At 50.0% G+C, this 14,972-nt stretch overlaps 2 protein-coding genes across 6 annotated transcripts in view; one reads left to right on the forward strand and one right to left on the reverse strand.

Annotated features, from left to right (window-relative positions):
- Nucleotides 1-9,834, forward strand: part of ITFG2 (integrin alpha FG-GAP repeat containing 2) — a 16,398-nt gene extending 6,564 nt beyond the window's left edge. The window contains exons 2-13 of one of the 5 annotated variants that reach the window (XM_032254468.1): nucleotides 2,510-2,605; nucleotides 3,179-3,220; nucleotides 3,404-3,575; nucleotides 5,396-5,535; nucleotides 6,009-6,157; nucleotides 6,536-6,633; nucleotides 6,830-6,883; nucleotides 6,976-7,067; nucleotides 8,075-8,192; nucleotides 9,295-9,468; nucleotides 9,545-9,614; nucleotides 9,727-9,834. In XM_032254468.1, the coding sequence (XP_032110359.1) occupies nucleotides 2,510-2,605; nucleotides 3,179-3,220; nucleotides 3,404-3,575; nucleotides 5,396-5,535; nucleotides 6,009-6,157; nucleotides 6,536-6,633; nucleotides 6,830-6,883; nucleotides 6,976-7,067; nucleotides 8,075-8,192; nucleotides 9,295-9,468; nucleotides 9,545-9,614; nucleotides 9,727-9,793 (1,272 nt within the window). In that variant the 3' untranslated portion in view covers nucleotides 9,794-9,834. Of the gene's footprint in view, nucleotides 1-2,509; nucleotides 2,606-3,178; nucleotides 3,221-3,403; nucleotides 3,576-5,395; nucleotides 5,536-6,008; nucleotides 6,158-6,535; nucleotides 6,634-6,829; nucleotides 6,884-6,975; nucleotides 7,068-8,074; nucleotides 8,193-9,294; nucleotides 9,469-9,544 lie in introns of all 5 variants that reach the window. The other 4 variants (XR_004261630.1, XM_032254469.1, XM_032254470.1 and 1 more) reach the window with 4 other exon arrangements.
- A 1,261-nt stretch (nucleotides 9,835-11,095) lies between these two features.
- Nucleotides 11,096-14,972, reverse strand: part of NRIP2 (nuclear receptor interacting protein 2) — a 10,336-nt gene continuing 6,459 nt past the window's right edge. The window contains exons 3-6 of the mRNA XM_032254472.1: nucleotides 14,032-14,114; nucleotides 13,642-13,763; nucleotides 13,339-13,391; nucleotides 11,096-13,009 (exon numbers count right to left, since the gene is read on the reverse strand). Of these exons, the coding sequence (XP_032110363.1) occupies nucleotides 12,917-13,009; nucleotides 13,339-13,391; nucleotides 13,642-13,763; nucleotides 14,032-14,114 (351 nt within the window). The 3' untranslated portion in view covers nucleotides 11,096-12,916. The remainder of the gene's footprint in view (nucleotides 13,010-13,338; nucleotides 13,392-13,641; nucleotides 13,764-14,031; nucleotides 14,115-14,972) is intronic.

The following is a 14,972-nucleotide window of genomic DNA, read 5'->3' on the forward strand; positions in this document are numbered from 1 at the left end:
TTGAGACGGAGTTTCGCTCTTGTTACCCAGGCTGGAGTGCAATGGCGTGATCTCGGCTCACCGCAACCTCCGCCTCCCGGGTTCAGGCAATTCTCCTGCCTCAGCCTCCTGAGTAACTGGGATTACAGGCACGCGCCACCATGCCCAGCTAATTTTTTGTAGTTTTAGTAGAGACGGGGTTTCACCGTGTTGACCAGGATGGTCTCGATCTCTTGACCGGGTGATCCACCCGCCTCGGCCTCCCAAAGTGCTGGGATTACAGGCGTGAGCCACCGCGCCCGGCCAGAACTAAATTTTTTTGTTTTTTGAGACGGAGTTTCACTCTTACTACCCAGGCTGGAGTGCAATGGCGCAATCTCATCTCACCACAACCTCCACCTCCCGGGCTCTAGCGATTCTCCTGCCTCAGCCTCTGGAGCAGCTGGGATTACAGGCATGCGCCAGCACACCCAGCTGATTTTGTTTTTGTTTTTGTTTTGTTTGAAAAGGAGTCTTGTTCTGTCACCAGGCTAGAGTGCGGTGGTGCGATCTTGGCTCACTGCAACCTTCACCTCCCAGGTTCAAGCGATTTCCCTGCCTCAGCCTCCCAAGTAGCTGGGACTACAGGTGTGCACCACCACACCCAGATAACTTTTGTATTTTTAGTAGAGATAGGGTTTCACCATGTTGGTCAGGCTGGTCTCAATCTCCTGACCTCGTGATCCGCCTGCCTTGGCCTCCCAAAGTGCTGGGATTACAGGCATAAGCCACCATGCCGGCCTAATTTTGTATTTTTAATAGAGACAGGATTTTGCCATGGTGGCCCCGCTAGTCTTGAGCTCCCGACCTCAGGTGATGCGCCTGGCCAGAACTAAATTTCTGGAGAGTATAATATTAGTTCAGTGTATTCTGGGGACAGGAAGGGGATGTTGGCTGTACCCCCAAGAGGAGAGCATAAAGCAGTTTGCAGAAGTGGGGTTTGAAGCCATTTGGTTAACAACATGAGCCCCGGAAAGGGCAGCTACCCAGATACAAGTGGTGGAGCTCCAGACAAGTACGTCCCTTCCTTAGAGCTTAGCCACCACTTGAGGGCACTGGAAGCCCAGAATGGGGAGCAGCCCCCTCAGTCCCCACCATCCTGTGTGGTTCCCACATACACCTCAAGATCCAAAGACCTTGCTAGAGGATGGAGGGCCCCAAGAGCTCACATGGTCTTTTTATTTGGCCCCTGATTAAATATGAGGTCTGAAGTTCGATTCTCTAAAACTCCATCATCTTGGGCTATTTTCAAAGCATGTCTCTTTTTTTTTTTTTTGGAGATGGAGTCTTGCTCTGTCGCCGAGGATGGGCTGCAGTGGCAGGATCTCAGCTCACTGCAACCTTCGCCTCCTGGGTTCAAGCGATTCTCATGCCTCAGCCTCCTGAGTAGCTGGGTTTACAGATGTCTGCCACTACGCCCAGCTAATTTTTTGGTAATTTTTAGTAGAGATGGGGTTTCACCATCTTGGGTAGGCTGGTCTTGAACTCCTGACCTCATGATCCACCCGCACTGGCCTCCCAAACTGGTAGGAAAACCAGCCAACATGTCCCATATGTAATGGGCAAATTGGAAGAGCTGAAGTTGGGCACGTGGAGCCTAGAGCTGTTCAGGTGGCATACTTTTCTGGGATAGGCCACAGATTGTGTGTAGCCCCAATTCCTGTAACCTCCCCTACCCCTAACATACATACCCCTAAATGGAAATGAACTGGGAAACTATGGTTGTGTTGGCCCCAAAAGATTGTTTTGTTTTGTCTTTTGAGACAGGATCTTGTTCTCTTGCCCAGGCTGGAATGCAGTGGCACGATCATGGCTCACTCAGCTTCATGCTCCTAGGCTCAAATGATCCTCCTTCCTCAGCCTCCTGAGTAGCTGGGACTACAGGTGTGTATCACCACACCTGGATAATTTGTTTTTTCTTTGTTTTTTGAGACAGGGTCTCACTCTGTCGCCCAGGTTGGAGTGCAGTGGTGCTATCCTGACTCACTCACTGCGACCTCCACCTCCCAGGCTCAAGCAGTTCTCCTGCCTCGCCCCCCGAGGGGTTGGGATGGGACCACAGGCATGTGCCACCATGCTTGGGTAATTTTTATATTTTTTATAGAGACAAGGTTTCGCCACGTTGGCCAGGCTGGTTTTGAATTCCTGAGTTCCAGCAATCTACCCACCCCACCTCCCAAAGCCTGAGGTTACAGGCATGGGTCACTGCACCTGGCCTCATGGCAAATTTTTTAAGTTTTTGTAGAAATGGAGTCTTGCCATGTTGCCCAGGCTGGTCTCTAACTCTTGGCCTCAAGTGATCCACTCGCCTCCACTGCCCAAATTAGTGGGATTACAAGTGTCAGTCATTGTATCTGGCCAGACGTTTAATAAAGTTGATGAAGGTACAAGTTGAGGTCTTGTGGTTTCCCTTGGTTAGGCTAAGTAGAGAAGAGCTCAAAGTGGTTCATCAGAGTCCCATCCTAATGCTTTCTTCTCTCTCCATTTGAAGTTAAATGAGCTGGTGGTGGGAGACACCAGCGGGAAGGTGTCTGTGTATAAAAATGATGACAGTCGGCCATGGCTCACCTGTTCCTGCCAGGGAATGGTCAGTATTCACTTCCCTGGGCCTGGAGGGGGGAAGGGATCCCTTCTGTCCAGGGAACACCCACACAGGTGCTCACCCATGTGTCCTGACTCCCCAGCTACTGGGCCTAGCCACTGCCTTGCAGCCAATTTGATTCAGAGAGGGCAGCCCCCAGACGTGCTCCCATCTGTTCTCACACACATATACCTGGGCCGGGGTGTTTTTGTGTAGCAGAGTACTCCTTGACACTTTATAGAAGCTGCCTAAGATTGTCTAATCTTAAAGTATAGTCAAAAATGGGGGCAATAATTTGAATAAGTCTAGAAATAGGATAGCCTAGTTCTATTAAAGATGGAGTTTTTGTTTTAAGTCCAGATTATCTTAACTACCTCAGGTCTTCATGTTGCTATCTGGGTAAACCAAACCTATAGCACAGGAACTCAGTTAATAAAGACTATCGCCATAAGTTATACGGCACAAGTTTTCAGTGGAGGATGGTGATGAGAAAACCCGCCCACTCCTTCTTGCTTCACAGAGATCAGGGAGTACTGGTCTCCCTTGGCATCTCCCTGAGCCTGCCTTTCTCTCTTGCAGCTGACTTGCGTCGGGGTTGGAGACATTTGCAATAAAGGAAAGGTAAGAACTATAGGGGACCTTGGGACTTCGGCAGGACTCCAAAGGCTCACCATGATTCTTAGCTCACAGTGGAAATTAGTTGAAGGTTAAAGGCTTCAGCTCTGACCCCTGTGATCTGATTATTAGGCATGTTTCCAAAACTCCCTCCCCAGTCTGTTTCTACTATACCTCTGTTTGTCCTAGAACCTGTTGGTGGCAGTGAGTGCTGAAGGCTGGTTTCATTTGTTTGACCTGACACCTGCTAAGGTGTTGGATGCTTCTGGGCACCACGAGACACCAATGGGAGAGGAGCAGCGTCCAGTCTTCAAGCAGCACGTCCCTGCCAACACCAAGGTCATGCTGATCAGCGACATCGGTGGGCATGGCTACCTCTGCAGGCTGCCAAGAGTAGGAGTCAGTGGATACTAGAGCAGATCCCAAGGGATTGGGGCGAGAGGGAGAGTCCACATTCATTTATGCATTTGTTATGTACTGAGCTCCCATCATAAGCCAGGCGTCACTCAAGGTACTGGGATTGCCATGGTGAATAACTAGACAAAAATTGCTGCACTCCTGAACCTTGTTATGAAGAGACAGAAAAGAAACAATATAGGCCAGGTGTGCTGGCTCTTGCCTGTAATACCAACACTTTGGGAACCTGAGGTGGGAGGATCACTTGAGGCCAGGAGTTCGAGACTGTGGTGAGCTGTGATCTCACCACTGCACTCTAGTGTGGGACCCTGTCTCTATTGGAAAAAGGAAGGAATAGAAAAGAAACACTATAAGTTTTGTAAAGTAATTAAGTATTATATTGGAAGGTGATATGTGTGTGGCTAGATGCGGTGGCTCACGCCTGTAATCCCAGCACTTTGGAAGGTTGAGTCGGGTAGATCACTTGAGTTCAGGAGTTTGAGACCAGCCTGGCCAACACGGTGAAACCCTGTCTCTATTAAAAACATAAAAACTAGCCAGGAATGGTGGCAGACGCCTGTTATCCCAACTACTCAGGAGGCTGAGGTAGGAGAATGAACCTGGGAGACAGGTTGTAGTCAGCCAGGATCACGCCACTGCACTCTAGCCTAGGCAACAGAGACCCCTTCTAAAAAAAAAAAAAAAAAAAAAAAAGGTAATAAGTGCAGCCAGGCGCCATGGTTCACGCCTGTAATCCCGGCTTTGGTAGGCTGAGGCAGGCAGATCACTTGAGGTCAAGAGTTCAAGACCAGCCTGGCCAACATGGTGAAACCCTGTCTCCACTAAAAATACAAAAATTAGCTGAGCATGGTGGCACATGCCTGTAATCCCACCTACTCAAAAGCTTGAGAGGCAGGAGAATCGCTTGAACCCAGGAGGTAGAGGGTGCAGTGAGCTGTGATCGTGCCACTGCACTCCAGCCTGGTGACAGAGACTCCATCTCAAAAAAAAAAAAAAAAAAAAGGTAGTAAGTGCAATGGAGAAAATAATTCACAGAAAGGGCTAGAGTGTTGAAGTAGAAGTAGCAATTTTATTTGTTTTATTTTTTTGAGACAGAGTCTCACCCTGTCGCCTAGGCTGGAATGCAGTGGTGTGATCTCGGCTGACAACTACCTCTGCCTCCTGGGTTCGAGCGATTCTCCTGCTTCAGTCTCCCCAGTAGCTGGGACTACAGGCACACGCCATCATGCCCAGCTAATTTTTTGTATCTTTAGTAGAGGCAGGGTTTCACCATGTTGGCCAGGCTAGTCTTGAACTCCTGACCTCGTGATCCACCTGCCTCAGCCTCCCAAAGTGCTGGAATTATAGGTGTGAGCCATTGCACCTGGCCAAGCTAGCAATTTTAAGTGGAGTTGGTAGGGAAGTCCTCACTGAGAAGGTAACATTTGGTTTAAAAAAAAAAAAAAAAACGAAGGCGGTAAGCAAGGGAGCCACACAGATGGGGGCTTGCAGGTGGTGGGAGATACATGGGCTGAATTGGGACACTTGAGTTGCATGTTTGGGAAGTAGTATAAAGACAGAGAGGGGATAGGAGCTGCAGAACAGATGGACCAAATGGACGCACAGGATGCTGCAAACGCAGTCAGGGGTGGGGCAGACTGAGTGTGAAGTGAGTAGCCCAGCAGATGGGGCATGAATCCACATGGCTAGGAAGTGCCACTGGTAGCAGAGGAGCAGAGGCTTCTCGTGAGACTGCAAAACCCAGCTTGTCTTTCATGCCCACAGATGGAGATGGGTGTTGTGAGCTGGTGGTGGGTTACACAGACCGTGTGGTGCGAGCTTTCCGCTGGGAGGAGCTAGGTGAGGGTCCCGAACATCTGACAGGGCAGCTGGTGTCCCTCAAGAAATGGATGCTAGAGGGTCAGGTAAGAAACTGAGTCTGGGGACCAAGGCCCCAGGGAGCTGGGAGGAAGGCCTCCTGGAGGAGAAAGTGGGAGAACAGTCATGGGACAGGGCCAGGGTGGGGAGAAGTGAAAAGTTACCTTGTCAAGAGAGATCCAAAGACCATTTCAAATCAGGGGCTTAGGGAGATTGCTAGTGACAGGCAAAGAGAAAGGCATGTGGGGCTAAGAATGAGGAGTGTGGAATGGGTGTGGAGTGGGCCACATCAGGACCTAGACCACAGCTGGGACATGAACAGGGGAAAGCACGTGGTCTGTGCGGAGAGGGCGGTGCCAGGCAGGAACCCTGGAAACTCAAAATCCTTCCTCCTGCTGCCAGGCTTAAAGCCCTCAGGGCTGTTCCCAGGACCCCTGCCCTCCCCTACCCCCCACCGCCCCGTTCTCTGCAGGGTCCCACTTCTCTCTCCATCTCCCTTTAATCCCATTTCCTGGTGCAGGTGGACAGCCTCTCAGTGACTCTGGGGCCACTGGGTGTTCCTGAACTGATGGTGTCTCAGCCAGGCTGTGCTTATGCAATTCTGCTGTGTACCTGGAAAAAGGACACTGGGTCCCCTCCTGCCTCTGAAGGGGCCACAGATGGCAGTAGGTAAGAGGGTACAAGCCTGTGGATGGTGTGGGGTACATGGAAGCAGGATGGGCTCCCAGATGGCACATAGTAGTAAAATGGGTCTGCAGTTAGCAGAGCTGCCTCATCTGGGTCCCAGCCCAAGCACCTTTGCACCACTGGGGAGGATTATTTTAGGACCAAGGGAATCCTGAGCTCTAACTTGTGGCACCTGAAAGAGGTCCTGAGATTCCAACCTGGCATCCCCATCCCTGTCTTTTCTGTTTGCCACATGGGCCAGATGGGGTCAGTGGTAGGTTTCGAAGCTGACTCAAATCCCAGAAGCTCTTGCAGTGATAAGGGCTGGAGAGCGCAGCTCACTTGGTCTCCTGCTTGGTCCTTCCACCCTCCTGCTCACAGGGAGGCCCCAGCTGCCCGAGATGTGGTGCTGCACCAGACATCTGGCCGTATCCACAACAAGAACGTCTCCACTCACCTAATCGGCAATATCAAACAAGGTGAAGATGGGGGGCTATGGTTGAGAGAGGAGCTGGGGGCAGCCCTCAGTTCTGGATGAGTGGAGATCCCTAGCCCTCCCCTCATGTCAAGCCCTGTCCTTCCCCTGTTGCTGTGCGCCACCCCCTCCCTGTAGGCTCTGACCTTGTGCCCTGCCCTTTACATTTTCTTCCTCTGGTCCTTCTGTCCTACCCACAGGCCACAGCACTGAGAATGCTGGCTCTGGCCTCTTTGCCCTGTGCACTCTGGATGGTGAGCAGTGCTGGGATGGGGTGGGGGTCTGTGTGCCTTTGGGGTCTGCTTGGGGCCTGTCGCACCCACACTCAGCCTGCCTCTCCCCTCAGGGACGCTGAAGCTCATGGAGGAAGCAGACAAGCTGCTATGGTCAGTGCAGGTTGATCACCAGCTCTTCGCCCTGGAGAAATTAGATGTCACTGTGAGTGGAAAGCCTGGCAGAGCAGAGCATTCTTGAGTTTTCCACGTAGAGAGATAAGATTTGGAATAATCAGCCTATTCTCACATCCCAGGGAACTCTCCTCAGCCTGTATCTTTAGTCTCCCTCTCTCTCTCTCTCTGTCTCCTTTTTTTTTTTTTTTTTTTTTTTTTTGATACGGGGTTTTCCTCTGCCACCTAGGCTGGAGTGCAGTGGCATGATCTTGGCTCACTGCAACCTTTGTCTCCCAGACTCAAGCCATCCTGCCACCTCAGCCTCCCAAGAAGTTGGGACCACAGGCATGCGCCACCACACTTGGCTAATTTTCTGAAATTTTTTGTAAAGTTGAGATCTCACCATATATGGTTTCGAATTCTTGGGCTCAAGCAACCCTTTTGTCTTGGCCTCCCAAAGTGTTGGGATTACAGGCATGAGCCACCGTGCCTGGCCTTAAGTCTCTTTAGATAGGTCTAAATCCATCTAAAACGACTTTGTTTCCTCTTACTCTACCGTATTTAATGCTATACTGTGCTGCTAGAAGTCTGTCATTTCCATAACTTCAGCAGAAGTAATAGCCCCAAAGAAAAGTTCCTATAAGAGCCTGGAAGTGAGTTATTTGTCCCAACTCCAGAGGCATATTTTGTAGGTTTTTCTTGTCCATGATCTCTGTTTAATTGCACTGTGGCCCCTGAATCAGCAGGTAAGGGCTACACTTTATATTGCCATCAGGCATGCTTTTTGGTTTAGGAGGAGAGGCAGACCAGGGTTCGAACCCTGATTCTGCTGCCTCCTAGCTGAGTGGCCTTTGGTGAATGATTATATTTCTATAAGCTGAGATTTCCTCTATATAAAATTGCATACTTACTAGGATGGCTTGAGCATGACGTGAGCTCATTTGACAGCCCCTTTTGCTGCCCCGCCCATGAGTGAAATTCCCCCCCAGCTCACTGTTTGTCATCCAGAGTCCAGTCCACGGCTCTTTTATGTGCCTTGTCTCTGGCCTTTTTCAGGGCAACGGGCACGAGGAGGTAGTTGCATGTGCCTGGGATGGACAGACATACATTATTGATCACAACCGCACCGTCGTCCGCTTCCAAGTGGATGAAAACATCCGTGCCTTCTGTGCAGGTGACTCTGCCCCCACGGCCCCTTTCTAACCACACTTAAGTTAGATAAGCAGGTTAGCTATGCCAGGGAAGTGTTTGCCTCTCAGTTCCCTTTCTGACGTATCCCCTCATGTAAGTCTTTATTGACCAGTGAGTTCTTCACCTCTTTTGTTTGGGGGGTGAGGGGTGGGTACTACTGACAATTTTGAGTAAGAAAAAAATAACAGACCCTCACATCTCCACCCCTGAATATTTCAAAGAATGGAATGAGTTTGTCGTCTGTCTGGGATGTGTGAAGACATCAGGAAGTTCTTTTCCACCTGAGCATGCCAGGTCTCTGTGAAGAAAGTTCTCCTAGAGCATTTTCATTAGTTCCAAATCAGGGGCCTTGGGAGGCAGCACTCATTCTTTGGGAGGCTGGGGGACGCATTTGGAAGGAGGGATTGCACCTAGGAGAAGCCTTACTTTCTGATCGCGTTTTGCTCGTCTCGCCCTTGGATGAGCAAGGTCATCCCTCATCACTCCAGGGATGTCACTACGATGGGAAAATCACAAACAGCACCTTTCGGATGCTGTTCTGCCTGGGTTTTGTTACTATCGTTTTTCTTTTTTTTTTTTTTTTTTTTTTTTTTGACGGAGTTTCGCTCTTGTTACCCAGGCTAGAGTGCAATGGCACGATCTCGGCTCACTGCAACCTCCACCTCCTGGGTTCAGGCAATTCTCCTGCCTCAACCTCCTGAGCAGCTGGGACTACAGGCACGCGCCACCATGCCCAGCTAATTTTTTGTATTTTTAGTAGAGACGGGGTTTCACCATGTTGACCAGGATGGTCTCGATCTCTTGACCTCGTGATCCACCCGCCTCAGCCTCCCAAAGTGCTGGGATTACAGGCTTGAGCCACCGCGCCCGGCACTATCGTTTTTCTCTATCTGAAGTGGGCCAGATCTTTTCCTGTCTTACTTGTTTTACTGAGTTCCTAACAGAGAAGAAAGAGCCTTTAATTTTTTTCCTGACATCAGTGGGAGGAAGGGAATTGCTGACTCAGAGGTCTGTGTCTTGCTGTCTGCCCACCACCCCTGGCACTGAAACTTCCTGACCTTTGTCTCCCTGCCCACATCTCCCAGGCTTGTACGCCTGCAAAGAGGGCCACAACAGCCCCTGTCTCGTATACGTCACTTTCAACCAGAAGATCTATGTGTACTGGGAGGTGCAGCTGGAGCGGATGGAGTCTACTAATCTGATAAAACTGCTGGAGACCAAGCCGGAGTACCACAGCCTGCTGCAGGAGCTGGGCGTTGGTGAGTCCCAGGAAAGCCAGTGGCCAGGGTGCCCAGGAGACCCACAGCCTCTTACCCATCCCTTCTTGGCTCTCAGATCCTGACGACCTCCCTGTGGCTCGTGCCCTGCTTCACCAAACGCTCTACCATCCGGACCAGCCACCACAGTACGCTCCCTCAAGCCTCCAGGATCCCACCTAGCTGTACTTGCCTCATAGTTGGTGAAGGATTCTTCTGAACCCCCACCCTACCCCCTAAAGGTATCTGTGGTATTGGCAGGATAGGGAATATGCATTACAGAAGTGCAGGATTTCACTCTGGGTGTGAAAGATGGCAGCAGCCCTAGGATGACCACAAACTATAGACCTTGCAGTCTTTTTGGTGAAAGGAGATAAGTTGACTCTGCCCATTTACTTATGGACGTCGCCCATCACACCAGCAGGGTCATAGGACCCTGGCCTTGTTCCAAATCATCTGGGACATGTCCCACTCCCCACTCTGTGTAGAAAACAGACTTGTTTGCATGGCCCCAACACCCATAAGGAAACCAGGTTTTAGGCCCAAGGGAGCAGTGGAGGTAAGGGCTCCACCCCATCTTCAGCTCTGTTTTTCATGGCACAGTGACATTAGTCATTGTTTTTTGTTTGTTTTTGTTTTGTTTTTTGAGATGGAATCTCGCTCTGTCACCCTGGCTGGAGTGCAATGGTGCACTCTTGGCTCACCACAACCTCCGCCTCCCGGGTTTAAGCTATTCTCCTTCCTCAGCCTCCCGAGTAGCTGGGACTACACGGGTGCGGCCCCATGCCCAGCTAATTTTTGTATTTAAGTAGAAATGGGATTTCACCATGTTGGTCAGGCTGGTCTCGAACTCCTGGCCTCATGATCCGCCCACCTCAACCTCCCAAAGTGCTGGGATTACAGACGTGAGCCACCATGCCTGGCTGACATTAGTAATTATTAAAGGAATGGCAGAGTTTTGTTTTGAGGGGTCTTTCAGCACATTGTACAGTCTGGTCTTACCCATGTTCCTATCAGCCCTGAGATGATTTTCCTCCATTTACTGAAGCATCTGGGGCAGTGCTTTCTCACATTGCCATATTCTTCAGGTATTAGCTTCAGAAGCCCTGCTCCCATTTTCCCACCCACCCATTCCCCATAAAACACCTTATTGTCTGTAAGACAATGGACATTTAAAATGTGATGCAGGTTTATGGTCCAGACCACAATCAGAATTCTATTTTGGTCCATTTATGTGCTGTCTGTTCTTGATTCTCTGTGCTCTAGATCGGTGTTTTTCAAACTGTGGATGCAGTCCTTTGGTGAATTATGGCCAGCATTTTTAAAATAGGTAGAATAGAATAAAGTAAAATAGAAAATAGCAGAATGCGTTGCTCACAGTGTAGGTAAGTACCGTTTTGTTGCAGTCGAATGTGCATGTGTGTACTGAGTACCGTGTAAACTGTATTCCTGCTGTGGTAAGCTGCGGTCAGAGGAGCTTGAAAACCATTGCTCTCAATTATATTGACCCTAGTCAGATGGGTCAGCCTCAGTGAGGGCCCGCATTTATATTTCCCTTCTGTAAGGGACAACGGGCAGAGTTACCATTCAGCTCTTGATAGGCAGAAAGGAAGGCCACAGATCATCGACATAGAGAAACAAGAGTTTATTCCGGTAGAGAAGCAGCTGAGCCGAGGGCTTGCCACTGGGCCTGGGGTCTGCAGTTACAGAAGCAGCAGGAGCCAGACAAGGAAAGGCACAGGACAAGACCCAGGAAAGCGGACCTTGTGGAGCAAGGCAGTAAGGGAGAGGGAAGCTTTTAGGATTTTGAGACCAGGTACTGTGGTAGGCATGGTAAGTGAGCCCCTCTCCTTTCCTTCTGAAGACAGGGCAGGCAGCTGAGAAAGGTCAGGCCAGATGTCAGGGGCAGCTCCTTGCATGCCCGTTCTTCTGTAACTCAGTCTACCCCAGGCTCAAGACTGTTTCAGCCCAAGGGTCCCAGTTCCATTGTTCAGGTTAGCTATACCACTGTCTTTCTCTGCGCCTTCTTTTTGTTTGTTTTTGGAGACAGGGTCTCTTTCACCCAGGCTGGAGTACAGTGGCATGAACTTGGCTCACTACAACCCCCATCTCCCAGGTTCAAGCAATTCTTGTGCCTCAGCCTTCCAAGCAGCTGGGATTATAGATGCACACCACCACGCCTGGCTAATTTTTGTGTTTTTTTAGTAGAGATGGGGTTTTGCCATATGACCGAGGCTGGTCTCAAACTCCTGACCTCAAATGATCTGCCCACTTCAGCCTCCCAAAGTGCTGGGATTATAGGTGTGAGCTACTGCGCCCAGCCTCTTTACTCATAACCCATGATTTGAGAGACTCAAACCAGCCAGAAAGACTCTCAAAGGTCTGGCTTCTTAAGGTTTGGATTCTTCGCTTCACAATGAATTCAGAAAGCCTCTGTCTCCTGACAGACTCCAAACTTAAAAAAAAAAGACCTCTGTCTTTTTGCTTTGGGAAAGCCTGGCAGGGGTTTAGAAAGCCACTGATTCCAGGAAAAGGCAAGCTTAAACTCAAGAGACCAGAGATGGGGATAGGGAGAAGGCCTATTGAGGTGGATAGTTCTAGAAATCAGAAGGAATACTGAAGAGGTTAAGTCTGAGTGCTGACAACCTCACTATCCTGTCCACCCCGTAGGAGCAGTTCTCTACGAGGCCTTTCCACACACGCACCCAAAGTTCAGGGGCTTGACGGGTGCGAAAAGCAGATAGAGGATAAATACTCAGCGTTAATAGCATAAGTATGTCTAAGGTTTTGCACAGGGTCGTCAGACAATAACTAGCTTCAGACATTTGTAGCCCGGGAAAAGTAACTCATAAAAGCTGTCAGCCTTATGAGATGGACCTTCCTGTACTAACTCCCTCCCCTTGTGTTGAATTCTGTGTAATGTTTCTTCCCCCACTCAACTGTGAGCAGATGTGTACAGAATCCAAGAGGCAGACTGTAGGAGGTCCGGGGACCCAGGTTGGTGAGGCATGGCAGTCTAGTTGTGGGAGATAATTTGTGGTGAGAGACTTGGTGGTGTGGGAAAATGAGCTGTGTTTGGGGTGAGATTGGGAAGTGGGCGAGGACAGCAGTCGGCAGAGCCTTCGACCCAGGCCAAGCAGGCACCCTGTTTTCCTTAGGTTCCTATCTGTGGTCCTGATTTGGCTTCGCTTTTCTTGGGAGGGAAATGAATCAGAATCCTGGCATCGGGGCCCCTCTAGTGAAGACTCTTCCTGGGGAGTAGGACGGACAGCTGCCAAGAAGCAGAGAGAAATGTGGCCGGCTGGGGGAAATGGGACAACAGGGGTCAGGGTGGTGATTCAAAGGGCAGACACCATAGTCCCCAGCTACCTGGCTCCAAGAGCCCCTTTTCCCCACACACCTCTTCCCCTGAGTCAAGGTCTTTCCCTCTGGGAACTGACTGAGACAGCAGTCACTGGCCAGGTTCTTGGTACAAAGGTAGGAAGGGCAGCTCTGAGAACGGGGCTTTCAGCCGCAGCACTCTGTGCTCCAGGTCAATGCAGCACTGTGGGGTATAGAGCAGTCATGCCAGGTCACCTCAGCCTGTCACCTGCCTCCCAGCCTTCTCCTTTCGTTCCCCCTCCCACTTCCCACAGCTTCCACCTGCCTTTTGCTCTTCTCCCATCCCCATTTCCCTAGACTCCTGTTGGAGGGGGATGACCCAGTTCTCTTGATTTTTCACTTGGTGGTAAGTAAGGAATCTCTAAGGAAACAAAGCGAGAATTGCCCATCTCTAAGTCACTGTCATCAGAACCTGGTCCAGGCGTCCACACTTGTGCCTTCTACTACTTTTCCCCAGTGCTTTGGATCAGGCCTTGAGTGTGGGTGCCTTACCTTGAGAGAAAGCAGAGTCTGCAGGCCCAGGCAGAATTCAGGACTCTCAACATCTGCAGGAACCATTTGAAAACAGAAGAGGCTGAAGGTGCCCTGTGGTCACTGGTGCCCTCTTCTCAGCCCTTGCTCCTTCTCTGCCCACCCCATCCCCAGGTTCAAGGACTTTGGCACAGAGATAAGGGATAGTCAGAACATCTCTGGGGACTCCTTTTGCCAGAGGGGCTGAAAGTCTCTACCTTTGGCCCACCCTGAAGAGAAAGGTGAGAGGTGAGCATCAGGGCTGTTGCAGAAGGGGAGACTTACCCACCACCTGTGCTGAGCACACCACAGTCTCCTGCCCCACCTGTAGCTCCAGCTGCTCCACCTGGGTTGGGGGCTCAGAGGCCAGGTCCTCAGCTGAGGCTTTTAGGACCGTTTTCTCTAACCTGTGGTTGGGAAGCAAGGGTTATGGCTACCACAGCCCCCATTAATCAGCAGATGTCCCTCTCTGCCATGGGTTCACCTCCAACCCCTGACCCCCCGTGGGATCTAAGTCCTTGTCTTCTCTGCCAGAATATTCTAGCCACTCTTTTGGTAAATAACAGCTTATTGAGATAAAATATGCATCTATCGTCACTATCTAATTTGAGAATATTTTCATCACCCCAAAAAGAAACCCTGTCCCCCATTTGCTTGGTTGGGCCACACTCTTACCCCAGGCGGCTGAGACAACCAGCAGAGATCTGATTGTGTTGGGTGCCTGTGTCCACGGCCACTCTAAGCAGCTGGTCCTGGCACTAAGAAAGAGGGATTGCAGTGGATCAGTGAGTGAGTCCCTAGGAGACTGGGTTGGGATTGGATCCTTCATTTTCCCAGCCCATTGATGATTCCCTTTTAGAAATAAGTGGATAAAATTAACTGTCTTTAAAACTGGTTTTTATGAGACTCATACAATAGGGGCAAAACTCCCAGATAAAGAAATCAAAAAAGGAAGTGGGCCAGGTGCGGTGGCTCATGCCTGTAGTTCCAACACTTTGGAAGGCTGAGGCAAGAGGATCACTTAAAGCCAGAAATTCAAGACCAGCCTAGGCAACATAGCAAGACCCTGTCTCTACAAAAAATAAAATGGGAAAAGAAAAAAGTAGAGTTATATGTGATGAGTTCATAAGTTTGGGGAAGATCTGCCAGAAATGGAGAAATGGTGATTTATTTGTTTAGAGGAATCCTTGGGAGTTTCATGGCCTCCTGGTTTGAAAACTCCAGGTTAGGAATAGAGGAAGGATGAGAAGACTGGAACCCCCTGTTAGGAAACTCAGATGCAGTAACCAGGAAGTTCACCACTGGAAACAAAGGAGGACAAGTCCACTTATTTTAGGAGATAGACAGACATTTTGATATACACTTGGATGTATATATGTCACTTTCTCATTCCAAACATTCATTGAGTATCTACTATAAGATATATTACTGGGCCGGGCGCGGTGGCTCAAGCCTGTAATCCCAGCACTTTGGGAGGCCGAGGCGGGTGGATCACGAGGTCAAGAGATCAAGACCATCCTGGTCAACATGGTGAAACCCCGTCTCTACTAAAAATACAAAAAATCAGCTGGGACTACAGGCACGTGCCACCATGCCCAGCTAATTTTTTGTATTTT

This window comes from Sapajus apella, unplaced genomic scaffold (assembly GCF_009761245.1).
Source record: "Sapajus apella isolate SASKATOON/1434 unplaced genomic scaffold, GSC_monkey_1.0 scaffold86, whole genome shotgun sequence".
NCBI classification, from domain to species: domain Eukaryota; kingdom Metazoa; phylum Chordata; class Mammalia; order Primates; family Cebidae; genus Sapajus; species Sapajus apella.